The sequence below is a fragment of the Mauremys reevesii genome, linkage group 9 (genome assembly GCF_016161935.1).
Source record: "Mauremys reevesii isolate NIE-2019 linkage group 9, ASM1616193v1, whole genome shotgun sequence".
NCBI classification, from domain to species: domain Eukaryota; kingdom Metazoa; phylum Chordata; order Testudines; family Geoemydidae; genus Mauremys; species Mauremys reevesii.
In genome coordinates, this window is record NC_052631.1 from 55780660 (window position 1) to 55808513 (window position 27854).

Consider the following 27854-nt stretch of genomic DNA (forward strand, 5'->3'; position numbering starts at 1 on the left):
AAACAAACAATCCAAGGTCAAGAAGCTGAAGCTAGGGTGTACTATGACCTAAACTCTATGTAAGACTTTATTCTACAGGCAGGCCCTGATGCAGCATGGCACTTAAGCACATTTAACTTTAAATACAGAATTAGTGTAAAGTTAGGCATGTGCTTAAATGCTTTGCTGAGTTTGGGGCTAGCTACCCATTCTCTACAAATGCCTTGCTGTGTAGATGATAAGGGTGGAAGACATGGATTATAATCTAACATCTCACTGGGCAATCTGAGAGGAGGAGCAATACAGTATGGCCAGGGGCGGCTCTACAAATCACGCTGCCCCAAGCAGCGCGGAGCGCTGCGCCGCCCTTCCCCGGTCCCGCGGCGGGTCCCCTCTTCCCGCGGCTCCGGTTGAGCTCCTGCCGGCGTGCCTGCGGCAGGTCCACCGGAGCCCGGGACCAGCGGACCTGCCGCAGTCATGCCTGCGGGAGCTCAACCAGAGCCGCGGGAAGACGGGACCCGCCGCAGTCATGCCTGCGGCAGGTCCGCTCGTCCCGGGCTCCGGTGGACCTGCCGCAGGCATGACGGCGGGAGCTCAACCGGAGCCAAATGCCGCCCCCCCGGGAAACGGCCGCCCCAAGCGCCTGCTTGGTGCGCTGGGGTCTAGAGCCGCCCCTGAGTATGGCTGGAAAAGTGGAAATGCTGCTGTCCTAAGGTAGAGGCATATTTGCTCTCTGTCAGTAAGCGATCAAGCCTAACATGGTGGGTTCTGCTATCTGTCTGCTGATATAGGACTGAGGCTCTTATTACTTGTACATGTCTGTTTGCTTCCCATTCAAGTCTCATCTGGGCCTCCACTGAAAACCCCATTCCCGGCTGACCTGTTCTGGAGGTGCCTGGCCCAAGCCGAATGCTCACAATCTCTAGGGGTTGAGCGTGGCTTTGGTTTTCCAGTTGGCTCCCCAGTGACCGACTGGCATGGAGATTGCTGACTGGGGAGGCAACTTGTTCACTGCCCATGTCATCTCCATATTGAGACCAGTCAATGGGCCAGTTCCCCAGCTAGTGTAAATCAGTGTAGCTCCACTGAAGTCAGTGGGTCTGATCCACAGCTGGTATAGATCAGGGTAGCTGCACTGAAGTAAATGGGCTAGATCCCCAGCTGGTGTCGATCAGGGTAGCACCATTAAATCCAATGGCACTCCTCTGATTTACACCCGTTGGAGAACTACCACCCAGAATAACTCCCTCTCAAGCCCAAGGAGGAGGGGGTGGGGCTATGGTAAATGCAGCCAATAATCTATTCCGATTCCTTCAGATCAGGCCTGGGCACTGGTCGTCACTTGACCAATACAGAGTAATAGCCATCACTCCCTGCTCTGATGCATTCAGTATTTATGACAAAACTTCAAACCCCAGCAATTTGTAAGAGGTGCCAAAAAGCATCCAGCTCTCAGTGCTTTGAAAATATAAAAATCAGAATCATGGTTCAAAATAATGTATGTTTTTATTCATAGAAATGCAATATAAATATTCCCCACTGCAATGATTGCAAGGTACATTTTAATACTGAACACAGGCCAAGGAACATGTTATGTAAGGACTGAAATGGAGCCGAAAACAACAGCAGGACTCAGTTAGAATCAACAGCAAAGGGATTATGTGAAAACCAACATGGCACATTTCCCTCAGTGAGACCCAGCTGTGCCATCAATGTGAGGGTATTCTCTGGGCTGCCCAGATCCACGCCCACACAATCTTCCCAATCCAGAGGGTCCAGTCCTGAAATGCACTGGCACTGGAATGTGGGCGTGATGATTCCCACCCTCCTGATGGAGATGGTGGTTTGTTCTTGCATGGTCTTTCCTGCCGCCACATCCAACTCCATGTAAACAACCCATTGGAGAGGGGGCAGAAACGCCAGCTACAGAGTGAGATATCCGCTCACTCACCCCTGGGGCACTGCATTGGCTTCAGGGAGCTACTCCTGATATACAGCATGGTGAGAAAAGAATCACCCCCAGTGGGCCAGAGTCTTGGCTGGTGTAAATCGGTGTAGCTCCATTGAAGTCAATTGGCCAGATCCCCATCTGGTGTAAATCAGCTTAGCTCTGTGGAGATCAACAGACCATCTCCCCCACTGGCATAAATCAGCACAGACCCATGGAAATCAATGGGCGAGATCCCCAGCTGGTGTAAATCAGCGTAGCTCCATTGAAGTCAATGGGCCAGCTCCTTGAATAGCATGAACCAATCTCACTCCAGTGAGATCAATGATGCCACATTAATTTACACCGGCTGAGGATCTGGCCCAGTGAGTCTGAGGGCCCAGTCCTATGAGGACCTGAGCACCTCCTGCCTGCTGTGGGGTCACCCTCAAGGGTGCTCATAAGCTGACAGAACTGGGCCCCTGTGTAGGTCTGGTCCCACTTTCACTGACACTGGTGTAAGACCAGAGTAACACCACAGAAGTCACTGGAGTTAGGCCAGTGTGTGAGCAGAATTGCTCTACATGCCTGTATGCTGCATTGAGCCAGGCAGCATGGGGTTGGGGTGGGGAGGGGAGGGGAGGGGAAGATTTACCTGTATCATGGGAAGGAACAGAATCAGATGTCGCTTATCAAATATTGTTAAAAGATGAAATGCAGGAAGATCCATCCAAAGCCTTGAAAATGCCACTGTTGATTTCCTTAGCAAACACCCTCTATTCTCAGCATTTAAAATCAGTGCTTAAAAAACCCCAACGTTGGGACAAATTACCTCCCCAACCCACCAGCCAGTCATGGGAAAACATGTAAAATGCTAACAGGTGAAGGCCAAAGCGGTCCCAAGATGATTGCCTCTGTTGCCATGGAAACCACAGTTTGATTCCTTCAGGGATTTGCTTGGAGCCTGTGGCTGGCCGAGTGGGTGGAACGTTGAATTTTACACTTTGACGCCTCTCAGGGCCAGTGAGTCACAAGATGACTTGGCTTTGAGCTAATCCCAGCCACCTGCCACCATTAAAAAAAGGCCTGCGTTTCCTGAAAGGATGAAGAGCTTGTCCAGTCTCCAGGCGTGGTGGCGATGTGCTCTCTCCCTGCGTCTCGTTAGCGTACACTAGGTTTTTGATTAATGTCGGTGGATACAGTCCCCTGCAGGTTCTGCAGGGCCGCCCAGAGGGGGGGGGGCAAGAGGGGCAATTTGCCCCAGGCCCCGGGCCCCACAGGGGCCCCCACGAGAGTTTTTCGGGACCCCTGGAGCGGGGTCCCTCACTCGCTTCGGGGGGCCCGGAAAACTCTTGCGGGGCCGGGCCCAGGAGCTTCTTCCGCTCCCGGTCTTCGCCGGCGGGGGGTCCTTCCGCTCCGGGGCGGAAGGACCCCCCGCAGGCGAATTACCGCGGAAGCGGGACCCGCCGCCAACGTGCAGCCCGGTCTTCGGTGGTAATTCGGCGGTGGGGGGCCCTTCCGTTGCGGGACCGACCGCCGAAGTGCCCCGAAGACCCGCGGTGGGGGCCCCCTGCCGCCGAATTACCACCGAAGACCGGGCTGCACGTCGGCGGCGGGTCCCGCTTCCGCAGTAATTCGCCTGCGGGGGGCCCCCTGCCGCGGGTCTCCGGGGCACTTCGGCGGCGGGTCCCAGAACGGAAGGGCCCCCCCCGCCGCCGAAGACCCCAGGCCCCCGGAATCCTCTGGGCGGCCCTGAGGTTCTGTGCACTCAAGGGCCGGTTCCTCAAGCTGCACAGATCTGTCTGATGGCGACAGACCCCGTCTAGCATAATGAGAAGATGCTGCTGAGATTGGGAGGGTCTGTCACTCCACCAGCTAGACAGGCCCAAATGGCACTGCTCCTGAGGAGAGAAGAGTGGCCCCGATTGCTGGGAGAGCGGAGCTATTTAAACAATAGGGGTGAGATAACATAGGAAGCCAGGACCCATTAGTATGGTTACAACAAACACACAAATCCCCAGCCAGACCCCTCAGCCCCTGGATGAGAATCACCCTGGTAGCCCTAATGACAGAGAAATCCCTCATTGCCAAATGGCCTACATTAATTGGCTATGCATCAGTGGCCTGGGATTCAGCCATCGCCAAGGGAACAGCTGTCCTCACTGCAGGGTTTCCTTTTGGCTGTGTAAGGCCTACAGTCCCCATTGCTCCAGCCACTGGTGTGGTGCAGGCTCCTCCCAGAAACCTCTCCCCACAGCAGTGCTGGCCATGAGTCAGTCAAGCGTCCTGGCACAGGAGGAGATGTCAGAGTCCAGCTTGCAGGCTGCAGAGTCACTGTTGAAAGCTGGTCCTGAGTGTTGTCTTTGACTAGGTCTTACCAGGCTGGAACACAGGGGCTATTTCAGAATCATTTCCCTGTCCGGAGCACCTGAGTGAGGTAGGACTGTCTCTTCCGCACCTCCTGGCCCAACTGCTCTTTCAGCGAGTTCACCTGGGAAGCATGGGGCCATTACGACTACGGAGAGGCAAGGTAATATTTCCCAGGGGTCTGTACAGGGATCTTCCTTATGGGGCCTGGGCATCTCCCCAAGGGAATACTGAGGCAGAAAATAATACCCTCCCCGGACCTGCTCTGGGGATCCGATTCCTGTGGCCCTGACCTCTGGCACTGCATGGCAGGGGTGAGAGGCTCTGAGATCAGAATTGTGCCACCCAAGTGTTCAGCTCCCCTTGGCACTAGACACTTTACCAGCCATAGCACCCCACTCTGCCCCACCAGCCCCAGTCTTGCCCGACGAGGCCTCTGCATGAGCTCACTCAAACCTGGTGCCCAATGGTGCCCGCACCAGCAGCCAGGGCATGGCCTCCCCAATGGCTCCTTTTAAGGATGTTACTGTTGTGTGTCTAACCCCTCTACCTGATCCTCTAAGTCCCTGACACGCTGCTTGTGGGATCTCTCCCGGGACTCCAGGGACCATTCAGCCTGGAGCTGGGTGCTGTGCAGCCTCTCTGTCTCCAGCTCCATCAGGCGCTGGGCATGTGCCCGCTCCATCTCTGTGATCTGGGCCTAGCACAGAAACATAGGGCAGGGCGTCAGCCAAATCCCACTGGAATCATGTACTAGGCCACTGGGCAGTGCAGGACAAGGGCCTGGACCCAGACGCTCCTTGTCTTTAGCCTTCCCTCAGGTCATTTCCACAGGGCAGTGCTGAGCTAGCACCGTCCGTTTCCAACAGCCACGTGGGGCTCTGGTACCCGTGTGCGGGCTCACAAAGAGCCATTTCCCCTTTTAGTGACTCTGCAGCACTCACATGGTGCCTGACCCTTAGCTCCCCTGTGCAGGCTGCAGACAGGTCCCTTTCCTTTCTCAAAGGACCCCTTGCAGGGTGTGGGCCAGCATGTGGACACCTGCTCCCCAGGCTCCTTCACAGCTGCCTGGACCTTCTCGAAGAGGTGAGTGTCTGGGCTGCAGTGCACCATGTCCTGCCCCCCTGTCCCTGGATCCCCTCGCTTCTTAGAGAGACTGTGTCCAAACAGCACCGTGTCCTGCCAGATCTGCTCTCTGGGGAATGCCACATGGGGAGCAGCAGGCTGGGGAGTGAGGAGAACTGGCCTTTGTCAGTGCCTCTGCCTGCACCCAGGCCACAAGACCCCATGCACCCCATCTCCTAGCCAGGGGAGCCAGGACATGGATTAGAGCCCCCTGCAGTGGCAGAGAGACTTTCCCTGCCCTAACAGGAACCAGAAGATCTCCTCACTCCACCAGGCCTGGAAACTGGGAGACCCCTTTCCTGGGCACCTGGCCTCCTCCTCCCCAGCCACGGAACTGGGGAGGAAGAAGTTTCATGGGCCTCCTCCCAGCAGGCACCTTCCAAGACCCCTGGCCACAGATGATGCCATGGGCTACGGCTTCCTTTGGCTGGGACTCTAGGCATCCTTTGGACTCTGCTAAGCTCCTGTTTGCTCCTACTTATCCCCTGCCTGGCCCGTCTCCTTCTGCCTGCGCCCCTTGTGCTCCTCTCTCTCCCTTTTTCTACTCCCATGAGCCTTCATCTCATCTCCTCACCCCAGGGCAGAATAACCCTCTAAGGCGCCCCCATTTCCTGTGACAAACCACCATTACCAGTGGACTGACCTGCAGCGGCTGATTCTGTCTCAGGGTGTCCTCCACCTCCTGGTGCAGACTGCTCAGTGGCAGGTCCAGCTGCTTCTTCTCTGCACTGAACCGCGTGGCATTGTCTTCTTTCCTGAGCATCTCCCGTTCTGCCTGCAAGGACAAGTCGCATGGCAGGGACCTTCACCTCCCCTCTGGTACGCCCATTGCTCAGCAGTTCCCAGTGGGCTGGGATTTTCAAGGTCTTGGGCTGATTTTCAAAAGAGTCCCACTGCACCCCTGAAAACCTAGCCCTACCAGCTGGCACACATAGCTGGCTTTGGCTGCCTGGAGCTGGCATGCTCATTGAAGCCAGGGTACCTTCTGGAGTGTCTGCTTGCTGAGTTCATCATTACAGCAACAGCTAGTGACCCATCTCAATCTAAACAGACAACTCAGAGAAAAGGTGCAGAGTAGAAACTGAGGCACAGAGAGGGAAAGTGACTCATCCAAGGTCACTAGCAGATGCAGGGCTAGGACCCAGATCCCCTGCCTCCCAGTCCAGTACTCTTCCCACTGGACCACCCCAGTACCTATGAGAACAGCTGCATCAAGGTGTGGAACTGAGGCAGAGGACTTCTCTATCTCCCAGGATTCTGTGCTGTGGGTGAGGGCAGTGTGGGGCAGACCTCCTTCACCAGAGGGCAGAGTGACAGCAGAGGAATCTTGGGAGGGAAACAAGGGAGTCACTGGAGGCAATGCTGAGGGAGCAGTCTGAGGGGGAGGGTGGTTCCAGAAGCGAGGGAGCAGCCATGTCAAAGGGCATGTGTAGATTGAGAAGGAAAGGAGGGTGGTGAAGCACTGGAATGGGTTACCTAGGGAGGTGGTAGAATCTCCTTCCTTAGAGGTTTTTAAGGCCTGGCTTGACAAAGCCCTGGATGGGATGATTTAGTTGGTGTTGGTCCTGCTTTGAGCAGGGGGTTGGAGTAGATGACCTCCTGAGGTCTCTTCCAACCCTGAGATTCTATGATTCTATGACAGAGATGGAGAGGAGACCTTGAGACCTGGCTAAGAAGAAGCCGGGGAACTCTGGGGAGAGAAAAACCAGTGGAGTGGAAAGGGCAGAGCCCGGGCCGTGGGAAGAGACAGCACATCTGAGGTGTTTGGAGGAAAAGGCAGATGGGATCAGGAGAGAGGCAGAGTGGGGGAAAGACCCCAGGAGGTAGGGAAGGACTCAAGATGGTGGGATGGGGGGGAAGCAGTGGATCGTGAGGAAGGCTGAGGGTTTGCAGCTGAAATGGGGACACCACGCAGGTCACTTTTCAGTGGAAGAAAGAGCTGTCAGGGACTGGCCTCACAGCCCAGAGCTCTAGACACAAATCAACTTGTTGGCAGTTTGTTGAGGTCTGAGGGGCCCTTGGGCAGGTGAGACCAGCGGTGGAGCAGAGCTGCATGAGCCAGGACGGTGCAGTGAATACCTCTCCTCCAGCAGCACTTTCAGTATCTGTGCACACAGTGCACGAAGGTGGGCCAGGAAGGACCGCGCTGCAGCGCTGAGCTCCCGAAGGGCACAACCATCTTCAGGGCAGCATCTGGAGGCTGGGCATGGCATGGTGGTACAAGAAGGGCTGTGTCTAGAACCCCCAGCTGTGGGAAAGTCCTCAAAGGCCCAGTGCTTGGGCAATGCTCTGCATGGAGCCTGCTGGCTGGTCAGGGGCCTTTGTTACCAGCAGTCCCTGCCCTGCTTGAACAGATAAAAGCCTCCAAATAACCAAAGCAGGCCTGTCCCTTTAAAAAACAATGAGCGTCTCCTGGAAGAAAATGTTAAAAGGAGAAGAGAAGAAAGCAAAATCCAAAATAAATAAACGGCCACATCCGGATTTCCCCTCCTGAGACGCTACTCAAGGGTTTTATGAGTTCGATATGAATTACCCTCCCTGGCCATTTACAGCTGATCTTCTGGAACTCATTAGCTATCCTCTCCCGCCCCCCAGCCCAGGGGAAGAGGTTGAGCACAGGGAATAAAGGGGCACCATGTAAAAGCTATTTCATGCTTGCTGAGACTCTCATACAGCCTGTAATGTTGCTTTTCCACAACAGAAAAATATCACATTTCCCTTCATCCTAGTTTCTGCAGCTAGAAAATTCATTAAGATGCCTGATGGACAATCCCTATTCAGTGCCAAGCTCAGCCAGCAAAGGCATACCTGGCTTTCCTGCCTCTCTGGCAGATCTAGAGCAGAACATTTCCTAGCCTCTCCCTCTGGGAGCACGTGTTTTCAAGGATCCCAGTTCACGCATTCCCTGCTAGCTAACACTAAGACATTAGACAACAAAACATACTTTTATATAGAATTGTTTACAGAGAGCCCCACCAAAGCCTCTGCAGGGGGAACTGGATAGCTCAAAGGGTGAGTAATGGCCTCTAGTGCCTTGTACTTCTAGAATGATGGTTTGAACTCAAGCTGGATCAGCTGTGATCTAGAGAGAGGTGAGAGAGTCCAGCCTCCACAATGTAACTTATCTGCATAATTCTCACCCTGGAACACAAAGCTCTACTAATGCTGCAGGTCAAGATGGCCCCAACTCCTGGTGTTCTCTACCCCAACAGCTGTCTAGTGACAATGGTCCTTCCTTCTCCAAGGGTGCAACCCAGCTGCATTGAAGATGGCTGCTCTTGGACTGGCTTCCACAGTAAGAAATATTATTGCTTGATTGGATTGTTTTTCCTTTCCTTGCTGATATTTCTTGGGATCTCAAATGCAAACCCCAGGGGGTTTGATCATTATAACAACTTCTTTAGCACCAAAAGGGCCCAACTAGGACATGCTGGGAACACCTACAGCAGTGAAAAGGAGCAAGCAAAGACAGCAAAGCTGATGTGCCGAAGTCATGCATGCTGCCCACTAACACATCTGCACATACCTTTCCCCCTTCTCCATCCAAAAGTTGCTTGGCTCCACCTCTGGAGTGAGAACCAGGAGTGACAATTCAACAGAATGCTATGCCAATGTTCAAAAGGAGCCCACTGCTGGACTGCAACATTAGGATAGTCTTGCAGAGTTACTGGACTGTATTGATGATTCCTTCTTCCCTAGCTACTGCTTGGAATTTGATCATTCATGACAAATGAAGTTTAATTTAAAATGTCTGAAATGATCTTTGAGGAGGATTTCATTTCTCTCATATTTTCATTTCTTGTGTAGTGTTCTGTATAATCACCCTGCAGCAGAGAGCAAATCTTCCCTGGAGATCAAAAGGCAATCCCAGGGAAGCACTGCACTCTGATGCAGGCACTCACTGGCATTAAACAAGATAAGTAAAATGCACCAGCTCTCACCATCTTGCTTTTCTTCCTCGACAGCCTAATTTATGCTCCTTCTATGCTCCACTCTCAGGAGTGTACTATTGTCACTCACATAGATTCTAGCCAATTCACTATGGAAGGGGCATAGCTCAGGGGGGCAGAAGGTTTTTTTTGTGGTTAACACACTGACTTTAGCCTCAGGAACGCCGGGTTTGAATCCCAGCTCTGCTATGTGAGATCTGGAGCAAGTCACTTAATCTGTTTTGGTGCCTCAGTTCTCATGAGGATAATGTACCTTCCTTTCTCCCACTCTTTCATTTGTACACTCTTCAGTGCAGCAATTGTCCTTTACAATGGATGAGTACAGCACCCAGCATGATGGGATGCCAGTCTCCTTTGGGACAGAAGGCCATTACTGCAATAATGAGCCATGAACAGAGGACTAATAGTCTTTTAGCCAGCCTTGGTGCTCGTATTATGGAGTGTTGTGTATCTTTTTGACTTTCCTGCACCTTATCTCTGAGGTTCCATAAGGGAAACTGGAATGTAGTCATGACCAAGAGTGGAAGATACAGTATTCATCTTCCACTCTTGGTCATGACTACATTCCAGTGCTAATGCAGAACAACTTGATTAGTTCAGTATGGACCTCTGAAATAGATCTCTATCCGACAGTATCATCAGAATTGTACTGGACACTCCCTGGAGCTGGGAAATGCCTTGTGATTTTTGACTCAGAGGGGGATGTTTAAACAACTGTTCTGGAGCTTCATTTTCACACTGTCCCTTAGAATCCCGATGATGTACCAATGCAATGCAATGTATGCCAACAGGAATTCAGCAGATTCAGCTCACTCCCATCCCACAATCGACAACTGATTTTGCAAAAGGAAACCAAACTGGTGGCTCTATTCTCTGCAACGCAGCACACCTAAAATCACAACTGCACACACACACGCCCATTTGTGAAGAAAACCAGGACAATGGTCTGACTACCTTGTGTGAATTAAACTCCTTACTACAGTAAATGGAAAGCAGTGACATAGTTAGGGAAACAGCTGTTGGACACAGCCAGAAGTGACTTCCTTTGGGTCAAATTCTGGACCTGATGCAAAGCTCAAGGAACTGCACTGTATGTTGGGTGTAGCGGGGTGGTCACCCGCTCCTGCCCTGAGGGGTTTAAAAACAGCACAGGAGAGGGCTGTGGCTCGGGCAAGAAGCCTGGGCTGACTGGGGAAAGTAGGCTCAGCTGGGGCCATGCCCCAATCAGGCCCAGCTGGCCCCTATAAGAGGCAATGAGCCAGGACCCAGTCAGTCTCTCTCTGCCTGTAGAGGGAGAAGGGCCTGGCTGCAGGGAGCTAGAGACAGGATACCTGAGTGGAGCAGGGCTGGGGAAAGGCAGTCTGCCCCAGGGTGTGGGGGCTAGACAATGACTGGCAGTAGCCTGATACTGAGGCGAGGTGGGGATAGTGGGTGGGGGTTCCCCTGGGAGGGGAGACCCTGAGAGAAAGGGGTTACTGTAAGAGGGCAGCACACCAGGTAAAGGGGGCACTGGGTCCAGGGAGGGACATGGGGCCCAACAGCAAGTGATAAAGTGGATTACCGGCCTGCAGGGGGTGCTCTGGGCTGGAAATTGAGCTAATTCCCAGAAGTCAGCAGCAGGAAGCGCCGCAGGGGTGAGTCCGCACGTCTACATTGGGAAGGTCTGGCAGGAAGGAATCCTTCCCCACATCATGGAGATGATCCATGGTAGTTATCTCTGGCCTCCCCTTCTTCAGGAGGGAGAGCTTGGCAGATCTGCACCACTCTTTCCTTGGCCTCCTCCATATACACTGAGAGCTCCCATGGAGCTGTTCTCAGGGGTCCTGGGCCCCCATTCAGGGCTCTCCATGTCGACCCCATCCTACACAGTCATCTGATCTGTGACATGGGAGGGGGCTGGAGAGCAGAGGGGGTGTGAATTGCTGACTCCTTCCACTTAATGCTCCTAGCAAAACCTTAATCCACACCCTGTAGGACATGCTTGTGTCCAATCCATCAGGTACAGAGTTTATCTGCTAGAGCCAACCTGACCTTTCTCTTATTAGTGACTTTTTCTCTTAAGAGACAACCCCAACGTCTCCCTACATGTACTGGGCCAACTTGGCTCTAAGTCACACTAGCCTCAGTCAGAGGTAACTCCATGGACTTCAGTGAAGTGACACCAGAGCACCACAAGTGCGACTGGGAATGCTGAGTATAGACCTGTTCCATCTTTATTACCAGATCTCCACTACTGAGTAACCAAGCCCTTAAGCAGTTGCTTCAGCCAGGTTCTTTATTGCCTGTTCTGTTCCTGTACAGCTCTATAGACACCTTCAATAGAGAAAATGTTAAAAGAAACAGTTCCCCTTTTCTAACCAAGTCCCAGGCTCTGGTACACCTTGTTGGCTAATATCAAGGTATTAATAAAGGGAAATTTTCCTCACCTGTTCATCTTCTTTCTTTGAGATCATCTAAACCAGTGGTTATTGTTCCTTCCAACCAAATGTTTGGACTGGTATAGCAGATCAGAGAGAATTTCCCCCTCCTAATAAAGCCCCGGATCAGAACAGATCTGGGGCCTGATTTTTACTCACATTATCCATGCAGTTGCAAGCAAAACACGTGCTCCCTTGTGTATGTAGGTTGTGTGTGCACTTAGCACAACTGCATGCATCAGAGAGGTAGTAACGCCTATTTTGCACATGTAGTTACCAACTCTGCATACACTTTTTGGGGTGATGAAACATGCAAATCAAGCACAATTGAATACATTTTTACGATTCCAACTGTGCATTGAACATTGGCTCCTATGCTTCCCTTACACAGTGTTAATGCTACAGCTTGTTGATTTGTAAGGTGCTCCAAATGAGGCACTGGCTGCCACATTAAACAAAGCTATGGATGTCCCTGATGGAGAGGCTAACATTAGGGTAGTCACCCCTTTCAGGCTGTCACTAACATCTGAACAGGAGCGCCCACTGCTTCCTCTGGCATCTGTGGGGTCAGTTGCATCATTCTACCAGGCAGCTCTCAGCTTCTGTTAAGGTCCAGTTTATTTGAACATACCCTGGAATCACAGGGCCACAGGAGCAAGGGCAGCAATGCCAAGGAAACATTCACTTCCAGAGCAGGACAATCTGTTCTGCCAGGGGAGCAGCTTTAAGCTCTGTCTTCATGGGGACACCCACAGGGGAACCCATGGGGCCAAGCTGGCTGCATTGTCCAAGCAGAATGGAGCAGGAAGCAAGGCTGCCCTGGGGGTTAGTTCAGCCAATGCCCAATTTGTGAGGCCCTCGTGGATTCCTTGAGGGTTCTTGATGCTGGAAAAGGGGAGACGGCTTCTCTGGAGGGACGTGGATGTTCAGCACCAGGATCCCTCAGTCCTGAGCTTCCCTACTTTGCCTCACCAATAAGAGCATGAACCTGCTGCTGGAAAATCACTGGTCGCTGAGTTAGATGGGGTGAAGTCAGACTTGTGGCCAGGTTTTTGGTCTGCTGAAGGGTCTTTGCAACACTAGAGGAAACATATTCTTAGGGGTCCTGGGGTGACATAGGGGCTGCTGGAGCACCTCTAAGCCACCTTCTTGCATGAGGGGCATGGCTCCTGCTGATCCCTGGACAGCACAGTGCCCCCTAATGGCTGCTGTTAGCCAGTGTAGTTCACAGAAGCTCAGGGTGGAATAGTTTTGAACAACCTCTGATCCCTTTTGTTTGGAGCTGTCAATATATCAGCAGCACCCAGTCTCCACCCAGTTCTGGCAAATCACGGTGAGCTCATGGGCTTCTCTGAATTTACATCAAATAGAGCCCTTTGCAGCCACCCTCATCTTTCATACCTTGACTGTGCAGATCAAGGCAGAGTGTTGCATTCTGAGACCTGCAGTGCCGGATCCCCAGCTGATGTAAATGGGTGTAGCTCCACTGGGGTCAATGGGCCTGATTCCTAGCTGGCATAAATGGGTGTAGCTCTGTTGATGATAATGAGACAGATCCAGGGGCGGCTCCAGGCACCAGCACGCCAAGCGCGTGCCTGGGACGGCAAGCCACGGGGGGCGCTCTGCTGGTTGCCACGAGGGCAGCAGGCAGGTTGCCTTCAGCGGCATGCCTGCGGAGGGTCCGCTGGTCCCGCGGTTTCGGCGGACCTCCCTCAGGCATGCCGCCGAATCCGCGGGACTGGGGACCTCCCCCAGGCAAGCCACCGAAGGCAGCCTGTCTGACGTGCTTGGGGCGGCAAAATACCTAGAGCTGCCCCTGGACAGATCCCCGGTGGGTGCCAATCAGCATAGCTTCACTGAAGTCAGTGAAAATTGACACCCACTGAGGATCTGGCTGGATGTCTCTGTGGGCTGCCCTGGTGTGTCTGAGAGGAGAGTAGCTGCAGGACCCAGTCTGTGTTTGCTCTGCAGCAGCTCATCTCAATCACTTGACAATGGCAGGTTTCCCCACCCCATGCCCTGCCCATCCTTCCTTCTCCTGTGAGGAAAGGTGTCTCCCTTTGCAAGGCATAGTGCCTTCCTTCTCCAAGGCTCCCAGTCAGAGGCCAGTGCTTCACACTCCCTGGCTCAGCTTCTCCTGGTGGAGCACTGCAAACAGCTGGCCTGCTGGAGGATCATCCCAGGGAGGGCATCCTCAGGTGGTGCAGAGTTGACAGAATGGCTCCTATGCCAGCCCACCTCCCTGTGGCCAGCACTGGAGATGGTGCCAGGGCATCCTTGCACCCCAGTGATCCACAGCTGTTGCCTAGGCCCCTTCAGACTATTGGCAGCTGGTGCAGGTTAGAGCAGCCCTCACGGGATTTATACTGGGGACCATCCCAAAGCACAGCCAGCCCAGGGTCAGGGGATGTGCAAAGGTGATGCAGTCGACTCAAGTTATGCCATGTGAATCTCATCCGCAGCTGAGGTACTGGGCTGTACAGATATGAATATCAATGGCGTGTAGCCATTTCTGGGGTGGAGGAGACGGCCAATCAGCAGACAAGCATGCTGTGTAGCACTGGATGAAAGGGAAAATTTGGCCCTGTGGCAAACCCATCCTCTTATGGAAAGAGCCATGAGATGAAGTCTCACAGCACAGCTGATGCTCACAGCACACAAGTAAGGACCTATGATTGCCTCCATCTTTCAGATAGGCAAACTGAGACACAACACAAGGAGCTGATGTCACTCCCCCACAGTCACCTAGCAAGTCAGTGGCAGAGGAAGGGACAGCACTAAGGAGATCCTGGCTCCCAATCATGCACTCAGTGCAGACTATGCTAAGGGGACAAACACATCCCATCATCCTCCATCCTCTCTGCAGTGGGTAGCTCAGTCTCTGAGGACATTCAGTCCCTGATATTTTACTCTGGGTCAGTTCCCATGGGATTGCTTCTGCACACAGCTCTACGTGCCGTGGTCAAGTTCAGAAACCATCAAACTGGTTGGAAATGAAACAGTAAAAACTATGAAACCATCAAAAAAGAGAGTTCTGAATGAAAGAATGTGTGTGTGTGTGTGTGTGTTTGGGGCAGCGGGGGAAAGGAATACCAGCTGATTAAAGAGACAAAAACTTTTAGACACCAATCTTTTTGGGTAGAGGGGTCAAAAGTCAATCTGAAACTACTTGTATTAAATTTAGAAGACGGCTTTAGCACATGGTTTGGATTTTGCTTCCCCCATCACTAGAGCTAATTAGACCAATCCCAGAGTGCCCCTGCTGATACCTAACACATGCGTGACACAAACTATTCCTTCAAACTGGAATCAGCGCCTCAGAGCTGAACATTAGCCCCCTCTCTAAGCAGGAGAAGAAATCAGGTAGCCAAGAGGCGTGCACATGTATGTGTGTGCACGCATGTGTGCTTGTGCATTTGTGTTTGAGGGAATTTTGGAGGAGAGAACATTTGAATGAAGAGTTTTGAACTCATTATCTGGACTACATTCAAAGAATGCGAGAGCAATAATCATGTACATAAATGCATGTGGTGGGAAGTGACTGGATGGGGGCCAAGAAAACAAAGGTTACTGGAACACACAGCCAGCACTCTCTCTCTCTCCCACTCACAGGATTTTGCTTGGGCTTTTGTGTTCGCATGGTTATGTCTATTCCATGTTATGTGACTGTGGGAATGCACAGAGCTTGACTCTCCTCTCTCTCACAGAAGTCTGTCTCCACTGACTTCAATTGGCAGAGATGGAAGGGAAAGCTCACATCTATACTACACTATGACTCTGGTTCAGGAAAGTGCTTAAGCATGTGTTTGACTTCAGTGGGATTTGAGCACATGCTTAATGTTAAGCAGTGCTTTGCTGAATTGAGATGCTTTCCTGATGCGGGGTCTATATGCATGAATATACATTGTCAGAGGCAAATGTGTGTGTATGTCTGTAATATCTCTATCTGTCTAGCTAGAGGCATGACTGTGCACACACACAGACACGACATGATCCAAGGCAAGTGTGTCTATGTACATGATCAATGGGGTAAATTGGCACAGCTCTCTTGACTAACAAAGCCAGGCTGATTTACACCAGCTGGGGATCTGCTCCCATGTCTGTATGTTGGTGAACATGCACGTCTGCACACAAATCAGAATGAAGAAGACAACCCTTTCCCCTTGCACTCCACCTTGTATTCTCACTTAGACTCTTTCCAGATCAGCAGGGTTGCATTTTGCCCTTCCTTTGCACTGGTGGACATGATGATGCAAAGGGCAGGAGAATGCAGAATCAAGCCTGCTCTCCGGATGTATATGCCACTAAATGCACCACTGGCAGGTTCTCATCACTGGTTTTACTTACTATTTATACTCCAGTAGTGCCCAGAGGTCCTGGCCAAGCTCAGGGCCCCACGTGCTGTGTAGACACACAATGAGGAATATCCCCATGGGACAGGAGTGAATGATGCAGATGATGGGGAGAGCCAGGGTCTGGGGCTGGAGGAAGCGACTTTGCAGATGGAGAGAGAGGCCCAGGAGTCCAGACTGGAGGGGAGGGAATCAACAAGTGAGTCAGAAAAAGGAAGGGGGTCTGGAGCAGGGGACTGAGAGCAGAAGAGAGGTCATGGACATGGATGGAATACAGCTCATAACAGTGCTGAGCAAAGGGGTGGGTGCTGGGGGCACCAGAGCAACGAGGCAGTGGTCGAATAGAGGGGCCACGGAGGTGCGAAGTCACAGAAGGAGCAATACTATGGGGTGAGCAAGGTGGAGCAAGTGTCCCTTTAGTTGAGCAAGGGCTCGAGGAGGTGGGGGGCTAGCGAGTGGGAGGGGACACCAGAGTGGAAGCTGGAGTCACTGAGGACAAGATCAGGGATGGAGAAGAGAGCCAGGACTCCAGGTCTGAGAGGAAGGTACTTTGGGAGGGTCCGGTGCATGGTAGCTGGCAGCGACAGATGGGGGATGAGAGAAGAACTGAACAGTGTTGTATTGTGGGGGAGGAGGAAGGTGGGGAGCAGCAGCAGCAGGGGGAGGGGAGGAGCTTTTGACCCACCTGCCTCCTACAGATCTTCACTGACTTTGCTGCTTGTATATCTGTTCATAGATACCCATGAATGGGCCAGATTCCCAGCTGAGGTCAATGAGCAGAGCTCCACTGACCTCTTTGGGGGTCTCAATGATTTTTCTGCTGAGGATCCAACCCTGGACATTGCTAGTATTATGCAGGCCGTGAACTAGTGTCTGCAGATGGAATACACAGCTCCAGGCCTGAGACAGGTTGTGCCTGTTTGCATACATGTGCATCATTGCATGTGTCAAATTTAACATCCGTTGGTGTCTTCACAACTCCCCCTACAGTACCTTGCTGAGGGTCTTCTTCAGGGCAGAATTGTCCTGCTTCAGCTCGAAGGCCGATCGCTCCAGCTCCTTGTTCTCCCCTTCTAGGTGGGCTACAGCTCGCTGCAGTGTCATCAGTCTCTCCTGGAGAATGCTGTTCTCATCCTGCACATTCTGCAGCAATGCTGCAGCCTCCTGCTCACTCTGCTGCTGACGACAGACTATCTGTGACATACCCAAGAGATGGACTGTAAGGCTTTGGGGCCAGATCCCCAACTGGTGTAAATCAGTGTAGTTCCATTGCTGCACCAGGTTACACCACCAGATGGTCTGGCCCACGGCTGTCGGAGGAGAAGAGACTTTAAGGAATTCTTATGCCTAGGGAGAGTTCAAATCCAGGCACCAGCTGAGCAGAGCAGTTGCATTTCAGCGTTAATAACAGTGTGATGCCTGTACCTTTGTGCTCTGCTCTTACAGGAAGCAACTACAAGAACCAGTTTCCTTAGAATAGTGACATGTAGGCCTATGATTTACAGCCAACATTGTCAATGTCATGTGCCTAAAGCTAGGCACCAAAATCCATAGGTAGGCACCTAAATAAATGGTATGATTACTACGGGAGCTAGGCCCACGGAAAATGGGCTGGGTGCCCAGGTCTGAAAAATGCTGACCTACTCTTTCTTGGAGCAGATATTTTCTATCTGTAAAATTGTCCCTGGCACCTGCCAATACTGGAACCCAACATTCACCAGGCCAGCTCTAGCCATTTCGCCGCCCCAAGCACGGCGGCACACCGCGGGGGGTGCTCTGCTGGTCGCTGGTCCCGCGGCTCCGGTGGACCTCCCGCAGACGTGCCTGCGGATGCTCCACCGAAGCCGCGGGACCGGCGGACCCTCCGCCGGAGCCGCCTGCCGCCCTCCCAGCGACCGGCAGAGCACCCCCCGCGGCATGCCGCCCCAAGCACGCACTTGGCGTGCTGGGGCCTGGAGCTGCCCCTGACCAGATGTCCCTCGTTGCACAGCTGCAGTTTGGGAGGTGACACATTTTCACACACTATTAGGCTATGGGGGCCAACTCTGCTTTGGGATTGGTGCTGTGCAGATTGAGGCTGGTGTAAAGAGGTGCAGCCACAGGAGTTAAAAATGGATACTCACCTCTCATAACTGTTGTTCTTCAAGATGCGTTGCTTATATCCATTCCAATTAGGTGTGTGTGCGCCATGTGCACAGTCGTCGGAAAGTTTTTCCCCCAGCAGCACCTGTTGGGTTGGCTGTGGAGCCCTCTGGAGTGGCACCTTCATGGCGCTCAATATATGATGATCCCACTGACCCAGCGCCTCCTCAGTTCCTTCTTGCTGGCTGCTCCAACAGAGGGGAAGGCCAGCGGGTTTGGAATGGACATGAGCAACACATCTCAAAGAACAACACTTACGAGAGGTTAGTAACCATTTTTTCTTCTTCGAATGATTGCTCATATCGATTCCAATTAGGTGACTCACAAGCAGGGCCAGCTCTAGCGTTTTTGCCGCCCCAGGCAGCAAAAAAAAATAAATTATGTCTGTGATGGCTCAGAATCGGGACTCCGGTAGAAGGGTCCATGCCTGGATCAAGTCTAACACTGCCCCAATTAATTCTATTCTCTGGGTCAGTTCCAGGGTCAACTTCCCCAAGTTGAGGAGGAGACCCAGTCACTCAAATGTGTACCTGACCAAATGGATTTGGGACTGCACCTGTGCCCTGGTGCAGCCCCTGAGCAGCCAGTCGTCGAGGTAAGGGTATACCTGCACCTGCTGGTGATGGAGGAAAGCAGCCATGACCGACATGCACTTGGTGAACACTCGTGGGGCTGTTGAGAGGCTGAATGGTAGGACAATGAATTGATAATATCATGTTTAACCATGAAGCGCAGGAAGTGCCTGTGTGCTGGATGGATTGCTATGTGAAAGTACGCGTCCTTCATCTTGAGGGCGGCAAACCAGTCTCCTGGATCCAGGGAGGGGATAATAGTGCCCAGGGAGACCATGCGGAGCTTCAACTTTACCATGAATTTGTTGAGCCCACGTAGGTCTAGGATGGGTCTGAGGCCCGCTTTGGCCTTGGGGATTAGGAAGTATCGGGAGTAGAAACCCTTGCCCCTTAGTTCCTGAGGAACCTCCTCCATCGCTCCCATGGTGAAGAGGGCCTGCACCTCCTGGATAAGGAGTTGCTTGTTAGAGGGGTCCTTGAAGAGGGACGGGGAAGGGGGGTGGGAGGGAGGGTAGGAGCAGAACTGGAGAGAGTATCCTGCTTCCACTGTGCGGAGGACCCAGCAGTCCAAGGTTATTTGGGACCAGGCATGGTAGAAGTGGGACAAACGATTCAAAAAGGGTAGGGAAGGATCTGGGAATGAGACTGGTGTGCCGTCCTCAGGCGTCCCTTTAAAAGGCCTGCTTGGAACCCAAGGAAGGTTTGGTCGGGCCCTGGCCTTGTCTGGAAGAGGGGTTCAAAGGCTTCCTTCTGCCGTTCCTGCCCTTTCATCTGTAAAAGTCCAGCCTCGGCTGAGGAGGGTAGAAACGCTGCTGCGGCTGTTGGGGCTTGAAATGTTTCTGTTGGGTTGCTGGGGTGTGTATACCCAAGGATTTAATAGTAGCCCTTGAGTCTTTTAGTCTATGCAGCCGAGAGTCAGTCTGCTCTGCGAACAAGCCCGCCCCATCAAAAGGCAGGTCCGGCATTATCTGCTGAACCTCAGGTGGTAGGACCGAGGCTTGTAACCGTGAGGTGCACCTCATGGCAATACCTGAGGACAAGGTGCATGCTGCCAAGTCCGCAGCGTCCAGTGAGGCCTGTAAAGAGGTCCGTGCCACCGCCTTGCCCTCCTCTACTATGGCCCCAAACTCCTCCCTGGATTCAGTTGGCACAAGCTCTTGAACTTGAGCATTGAGTTCCAGGAGTTGAAGTTATATCAGCTCAGAATTGCCTGTTGGTTGGCAATTCTGAGCTGGAGTCCCCCTGTAGAGTACACTCTATGCCCAAACAAGTCCAGACGCTTGGACTTGGGCACTGGGGCCTGCTGCCCCTGCCTCTCTTTCTCATTTACAGCCGCAACCACCAATGAACAGGGCCGCGGGTGCGTAAAGAGTTATTCGTACCCCTTTGAGGGCACAAAGTACTTCCTCTCGACACCCTTGGCTGTGGGAGGTACGGAGGCCGGAGTCTACCGGATAGTCTTGGCATTGGCCTGTATAGTTTTGATGAGGGGCAGAGCCACCCTCGAAGGACCTTCTGGGGCCAAAATGTTGACCACTGGGTCCTCTGACTCCACCATCTTCTCAGCCTGCAGGCCCATGTTGCGTGCCACACTGCACAGGAGGTCCTGGTGTGCGCGGCTGCCTACAGGAGGCGGTCCAGAGATGGAAGTGCCTGCGATGGCCTCATCTGGGGAGGAGGACGAAGAGGATAATGGGGGAACAAGGTCCTCCCTCCCCTCCTGCTCATCAGGAGCCTGACTACCTGCGTTGCTGGTAGCCCCAGGCTCAGGAACCGGAGCTGGAGTTGGTTCCGAGGCGGGACAGGGGCAGGGTGCCTCCTCAGCACCCTTAGGGGTGGGGTGACTGGCTGAGGCCTCCAGCACCCTTGGTTCAGAGGTGGCTGATTGGGAGCCTTTACACTGGGAGCCCTGGGCCTAGTGGTTCACCCACGGGATCTAAAATGGCCACTGTGCTGGTCCCTGCCACTGCACAGGCCACAGTCCTGCCCCCACCTCAGAGTGTCCACGGCCGGACCAGTGCCGGTCCTGCTCTGAGTACCTAGAGTCCACTTCCAAGTACGAGGACCAGGATCGGGACCACAAGGGCCAGGGTTGAGCCAAGCAGAGGTGAGCTGGCAAGTGGTGCTGTGAGGGTGGGGAGCGGTGCCGGGACTTGGAGCTACACAGGATCGTCGAGTGGCATCGGGACCGTTGCCAGGTCCAGGACCTGCTTCATGAAGGGGACCAATGTGCGAATCGGTGTCGCAATCAGGAGTGCTGGTGCAACCTGGAGCAGTGCCATGAGTCCAATCGGTGTCGCGAGTCCGACCGGTGCTGCGATTGCAAGTGGCACCGGGACTCCAAGCATTGCCAGGACTCAATCAGCGGTGCCGACAGCCGGATCATCACTGGTTTGCCTCGATGTGGTACTGGAGGCTTGGTACGAATCGTAGGTGACCTCAGCGCTGTCAAGGCGATGAGGTTCCTCACTGCCGCAAAGGTGTCCGGAGTGGATGACAGCTCCAACTCCTCGATGATGTGGGCCAGGGAGTCCAACGGCACCAGACTCAACGGTCCCCCTTGCAGGGCCGAAATCAATGGTGCCGTCTCCACAGGCTTCGGCACTGGGTGCTCCTCCCAAGGACGCGCCCTATTGGCTGGCTCCAGAGGTGTGGGCCTCTGGGATGGAGAGCCACTCCTCCCTTGCTTCTAGTGCTGCTTCTGCGCTGGGGAGTGGGAGCGGTGCTAGGTCGATCCTGCTGGTTTTGGCGCGGGGGAGTGGCGGTTCTCAGTTCTCAGGCTATAGTCTGTCAGTGGTGTCACTTCCACCACTGCCGCCAGGGCGCTATGCACCAATGAACTTGGTGCCGGGTCCTGCAGCACCGAAGGAGGCTGAGGTCTAAGTGCCGCCACCATAAGGAGCTGCTTAAGGTGAAAGTCTTGCTCCTTTTTGTTTTTGTGGGGTGAAACCCCTTACAAATCCTGCACTGATCGGTTTCGTGAGCCTCCCCAAGACACTTTAGACAAGCGTCATGGGGGTCACCCGTTGGCATGTGCTTGGAGCAGGACTTGCAGGGCTTGAACCCCTGGGACTTGGGCATGAAAGTCCTCCCAAGAAAAAGTGGTCAGGATAGACGGTAACCTCCCCCCAAGCCCAACTGCTACAAACTACTACTAAAATAAACTAAGTAAAAAGATATAAGAAACAACAAGAAAAACAAGAGCTAGGGAAACATGGAGAACTTGCTAAGCAAGACGCTATAGTTCCAACGACCGTCACTGACAATAAGAAGGAACCGAGGAGGCACCGGGTCGGCAGGGTCATATATTGAGCGCTGTGGTGGGGTGATGACTCACCAGCATGGCGCCTCCTGCTGGTCGTCCTGGGAATTAGCTTTTCCGGCCTGGAGCGCCCTCTGCAGGCTGGTGTCTCACCTGCCGCTGGCCCCCGTGTCCCTCCCGGACCCTGGTGCCCCTCTGTGGCTGCTTCCCCCAATCAGCCCAGCTCTTCCCCTGCCACAGACCTTTCCCAGGGCTGTTTTAAGCCCTTCAGGGCAGGAGCGGGGTGACCACCCTGCTACAAGTGCCACGAAAGTGCCACTCCTGGGGGCTCCACAGCTGACCCGACGAGTGCTGCTAGGGGAAAAACTTTCTGATGACTGTGCACGCAGCGCGCGCACACCTAATTGGAATGGATATGAGCAATCACTTGAAGAAGAACCGTGCTGATTTACACCACCAGAAAATGGGTCCCAACAGTTTCAGAGAGGATGGCTTTGTGGCTCCCTCAATGTTTGTATATCTGGTTTCTCTTCTCGACTTTTTCTCTGTGGGCCCAGTTCTGCTCTCAGTCCAGCAATGTAAATCTGGAATAATTCTACTAGATTTACACCACACAGCTGAAACCACAGTCCCTACCAGTCTACATTTGTGTCTCTATCTTGCTTCCTCTTGCTGTTTTTAATATTCCATCTTTTGCTGTCTTCTTTCCCATAATAAATAAATACATAATAACCAACATGTTATTAAATAATACCCTACATGTATATAGCGCCTTTCATCCCACAGGGTTTTACTAACCATTGTATAAACAACTGTTACTTCTCTTGTGTCTTGGAAGCTGTGATGGGGCAGACAGGCCCCACACTGGCAATGACAGGGTTAAGGAGAGCCTGTGGACCCAGTTGACCCCATCCTGCTATACCTGCAACCAATGGCAGGTGTGTAGAGAAGAGCCGAAAGGTGGAAGAGACCTAGCCCCGGGAAGGAGAGTAGAGATCTGCTGTTTCCTTGGGGAGGGCACCAGCTACAGACGAGAGCCTAAGGCAGCTTGTGGCATGGAGGAGCCATGTGGTGGACAGGACGACCAGGGCCAGGCAGACTGACAAAAAGGGACCAGCCTCAGGGAGACAAGCCCAGACCAGAGGGGTGGAGCCCTGGTTTTGAAGTGCACTGTTTTCTTTTTTGTTTTGGACTCTCACACACCAGAAACGGTAAGACTTCAGTGTGCCATAGGAGGGGGTTGAAGGCACCATGGCATCAGTTCCAGGAGGGGCAACACCTGACCACTGGAGACCCGCGCTGGAGTGAGTTGTGTCTTGATGCGCCACAAAAGGGGGTGCTGCCTAGACAACCTGGTAAAAGGGTCAGGCACATCTGGGGCAGAACACAGCAGCTGGTTAACAGCCTAGAGCTACACTACACAACAGGCTTGTGGGAAGTGTAGACTACTATATGCAGCTGAAATGGCACTAGCCAACATCTACTTCCCCCAGCTGCAACTAGGCCCCTCCACTGAAGCTGACTCCCCTCCTCTTGTAAAAGGGACGTAGGGTCATTAATGCACACAGGTACTTGGGGCCACAGTTTTGTGTCTCAATGAGAGCCCAGTCTCTTCAGTGGCACAGGGCCCTCTGCCCCATGGGAGGACATTTGCTTAACTAACTGAGAGGAAGGCATGCTATCTCCTGAGTCACCAGTCTCATTTCCCACAGTAGGGTTACTTGGAGGGCTCCCATCCAGATACTGACCCTACTTAGCTGGATGGGAGGGTCTGAGCTCTTTTCCCTCCTCCCATCTTCTTTCCCCTCCTTGTTGGCACTCCCCCCCTTGCTATGGTTCAGCTTCTCCTTGGGAATTATGTTACACTGCCCGGTGCCTCGACTGGGATCAGGGCCCCTCATAGGAGGTGCTGTACACGTGCCCCATATCTAAACAGGCAAAGGAAGCAGTATTATGAGGGGGAACGGAGGCCTAGAGAGGCTAAGTGACTCACCCAAGGGCACACAGGAATCTGTGGCAGAGCAGGGACTTAAAATCAGATCTCCCGAGGCTGCGTCTAGGGCCTTTAGCTCAAGGCCATCCTTCCTCTCTCCCCTACTCACCTCCTGTAGGTGCTCGACCTGAGCCTCCAGTTCCCTGCACCTCAACTCCAGCTCTCCCAGCTGGTCCTGCAGCATGCGCATGGTGTCCGTCAGGCTGTGGTTCTGCCTCTTGCTGTCTGACAGTGCCTGCCGCACGGAGTCCATGCGCTCCTGAGAAAGGAATGCGTCACTCAGAGGAAGCATTCAGAACCCAGGAACTGACTGCTACCTCAGTTCTGCCAGGTCTGCCTGTTCTTAATGCTCTGCACGCGTTAGCTGGCATGTGCAACAAGATATATGTATTATATATCCCAGTGGGAATGGGCGACAGGGGACGGATCACTTGATGATTCCCTGTTCTGTTCATTCCCTCTGGCCACTGTCGGAAAACAGGATACTGGGCTAGACTGACCTTTGGTTTGACCCAGTAAGGCCATTCTTATGCTCTTATTTTTCTTGATGAGGCAGTGCCATGGGTGTGCATGGCATTGCACATATTCAGGAGAAAGCAATGCTGAGGGGTCAAATGTGTAGATAACAATGGCAGGGGCGGCTCTAGGCACCAGCAAAAACAAGCTGTGCCCGCCAAATCTAGGGGGGGGGGCGGCGGCTGGGGCGGCCGGACCCATGCCTGCGGCCTGCGGGAGGTTCACCCGGAGCCGGGACGGACCGGCCTGCGACATGGCGGGCGCGGGGGGCGCCCGTCGCGCTGCTCGCTGGCATGAGCGGCATGACTCTGACGCTCAGCGCCGACGAGCCGCGCGATCGCGCCGCGCGCCGTCCAGCCGGTCCAGCCGCAGAGCCGCGACGACAGCAGGACTTGCCAGGCAGTCCCCGCCCGTCCCGCCGCGCTCGCGCTCAGGCGCCTCCCGCGATGACTGATGCCAGAGCGGCTGAACAATGGTGAGGTTCAGCCCCAAGAGGAAAGACTACAGCCTTCATCAGCTGGGAATCCAGGGTCCAGAAAAGCCTGTGGGATGTACAGCTCTGTAGCTAAGTGTGGATGCACACAGGCCTGCTGAATCCTCCCAGCTCACGTCCGTAGTCATGGGCCTCACCCAGCTCACATCAGGGATGGAGATCACCTCTTTTAGCCAGTCACCTTGCACTGAAAAGTGTCAGCTGAAGATTTGAGTTACTGCCAGCCAAGAGCCTCTGTTCTCAGAGGGATCAGAAGGGACTGGGGGCAGGCCATGGAGTTACTCTCTTTCTAGCTAGCCTCTGCATGCCAGTCACACCAGCGACCATAGGCTCTGAGGCCCTAGCGACAGCCCCAACCTCTCAGCCATCTGTCCTTATATCCTGAGCCTGAGTCTGTGCTCACACTGACAAAACACCACAGTAACTCCCTCAAAGTCAGCTGTGTGGATGGACTCTCTGCAGGGATTCCAGAGCTGTGGATGGCACATTGTGGCTTTGGAGGGGAATGTACCGGCTGGAATTGATCTGGAGTCACAGTTCCCTTTTTCTTTGCAATGGATTGCTGATGGCAGCTCTAGCTTGACAACACATCACCCCACAGAAGAGGAACAGCATGGCCAGCATTACCATCTTCCTGGGGCCCGGGTTATGCTGTGCACCAACTCAAACCTCAGGCCAAGCTGGCTGAAAGGGTTGCTAATGTTTGCAGCCATGGAGGAGAGCCAGGGCCCAGCCCCAAGCAGGCTAGGCTCATTACAAGGCTGCGCTGACATCATGCTAAATTCACAGGTTTGTGGATTTCCAGGCTGAAAGGGCCCATTCTGCCCATCTAGCCTGACCTCCCAACTCAGGCCTGCAAACTTCCTCCTGGGAGGTCCTGCAGCCAGCTGGCTTCCCTGTGATCTCTGAACAGGGCAGCTTCCCCTTGGGCCATGCTTCACCCAAACACTAGTTTGTTCCAAAACGTTGCGATATTTAGGCTGGGCAAACCCCAGTGCATTGGAACCAAAGGGAGTGTTTACAAGCCCCTGTTCAAGCTGAGTTCCACCTGGTGCTGGTCCCAGTGCTCCGCTCTCTGGTGGGGCATGGTGCATCCTGCAGCACCAGGTGTTTGTGGGGTGGACTGGACCCCACTGGGATGTACACTGGTGGGCTCAGCAGGTGGAACGGCCTTCCTGACTGTGTCCAAAGGGCCAGAGGCTGCGCTCACCCCTTTCCCCCTGCTTAGTCCCACCCCTACATTGTCTGCTTGCTCAGTGCTAAGGAGAAGGGGTGGGACCATTACCTGGAGCACCCGGCGATCTTGCTCTGCTGCTGTCAGAGCCTTCTGCAGCTGGAAGACGTTCTCCTGAAGGGTGGAGGACCCCGTGGAGGCATCAGTCAGTGCCTGGGAAAGGCTCTGCACCTTGTCCTTCAGGTGGCTCTCCTTGTCCTCTGTCTGGGCCAGTGAGTGACCCAGGCGGCCCAGCTCCTGCTGCAGCTTGGCTGATTTGCTCTCGCTGTCCCCCAACTGGCAGCGCAGGGCCTGGACCTGCTCCTGCAGGGCCTGGATCTCAGTATCTCGGTCCACTAGGCTGAGCCGGACACGCTGAAGCTCCCCTTCCACGGAGCGATGGCTCAGCTCCAGCTTGGTGGCCCTGCTCTCGGCTGCCTCCAGGACTTCCTTCAGCCTCCGCTTGTCCGTCTCCAGCTTGGTATCCTTGGCTTTCAGCCTAGTGACCTTCTCCTGAAAAACAAAGGCGACCTACTTCAGCAACATGTACCATCCTTTCCACCACTGCCTGCAGCGTGCTACCCCCTCGTGCTCCGGCCCGTCTCTCCACGCTTCCCCCGACTTGCTGGCCAACCCCTCCTCGCTTGTGCGTGCACCGGCCCACCCCTCCACACTCCCCTTGTGTGCCGGGCTCGGCTGCCCCTCCACGCTCCCGCCTCTTGCACCAGCCCGGCCCGGTCCAGCCCTCCCCACTCCCCGCTTGCGTGCTGGCCCGCCCCTCCACGCTCCCCCCTCGCATGCCGGCCCGGCCCGCCCCTCCACGCTCCCTGCTTGCGCGCCTGCTCCCCCCTCATGCACCGCCCCGCCCAGCCCTGCCACGCTCCCTGCTCACATGCTGCCCCACCCCGCCCCCAATGCGTGCCAGCCCACCCCTCCACACTCCTGCGCCCGCTCCCTCCTCACGCGCCCCTCCACGCTCACGCCTGCTCCTCCCTCTCATGCCAGCCTGCCCTTCCACGCTCACATGCCTGCTCCCCCCTCACACGCCAGCCCGCCCCTCCACACTTCCCGCTCATGCGCTGGCTCGCCCCTCCACACTCCCCACGCCTGCTCCTCCCTCGCATGTCTTGCCACGCTCCCCATGCCTGCTCCCCCCTCGCATGCTGGCCCACCTGTCCCTGCTTCCCGCTCACATGCCTGCTCCCCTCTCACACGCCGGCCCGGTCCACCCCTCCACGCTCCTGCGCCTGCTCCCCCCTCACACACTCCTCCACGCTCCCCGCACCTGCTCCCCACATGCGCCAGCCAGCCCACCCTCCCTGCTCCTGCTTGCACACCCCACCCCATACTCCCTGCTCGCACGCCAACACATCCCTCCACGCTCCCTGCTCGCATGCTTACTCCCCACTCACACGCCAGCCCGGTCCACCCCTCCACGCTCCCTGCTCGCGCGGCTGTTCCCCCCTCATGTGCCAGCCCATCATACTCCCCCCCTCGCATGCCTGCTCCCCCCATACATGCGCCAGCCCATCACGCTTCCCCCTCA

General features: G+C 54.2%; 2 protein-coding genes across 4 annotated transcripts in view; both read right to left on the minus strand.

The window, feature by feature from the left end:
- Nucleotides 1-3190, minus strand: part of SNED1 (sushi, nidogen and EGF like domains 1) — a 142717-nt gene extending 139527 nt beyond the window's left edge. The window contains exon 1 of the mRNA XM_039487511.1: nucleotides 2562-3190. Within this exon, the coding sequence (XP_039343445.1) occupies nucleotides 2562-2636 (75 nt within the window). The 5' untranslated portion in view covers nucleotides 2637-3190. The remainder of the gene's footprint in view (nucleotides 1-2561) is intronic.
- Nucleotides 3191-3652: 462 nt separating this feature from the next.
- CROCC2 (ciliary rootlet coiled-coil, rootletin family member 2) overlaps nucleotides 3653-27854 on the minus strand; it is a 139662-nt gene continuing 115460 nt past the window's right edge. For 2 of the 3 annotated variants that reach the window (XM_039486945.1, XM_039486944.1), the window contains exons 31-36: nucleotides 26381-26821; nucleotides 24196-24345; nucleotides 17111-17311; nucleotides 6042-6173; nucleotides 4824-4973; nucleotides 3653-4397 (exon numbers count right to left, since the gene is read on the minus strand). In XM_039486945.1, the coding sequence (XP_039342879.1) occupies nucleotides 4314-4397; nucleotides 4824-4973; nucleotides 6042-6173; nucleotides 17111-17311; nucleotides 24196-24345; nucleotides 26381-26821 (1158 nt within the window). In that variant the 3' untranslated portion in view covers nucleotides 3653-4313. The remainder of the gene's footprint in view (nucleotides 4398-4823; nucleotides 4974-6041; nucleotides 6174-17110; nucleotides 17312-24195; nucleotides 24346-26380; nucleotides 26822-27854) is intronic. The other variant, XM_039486946.1, reaches the window with a different exon arrangement.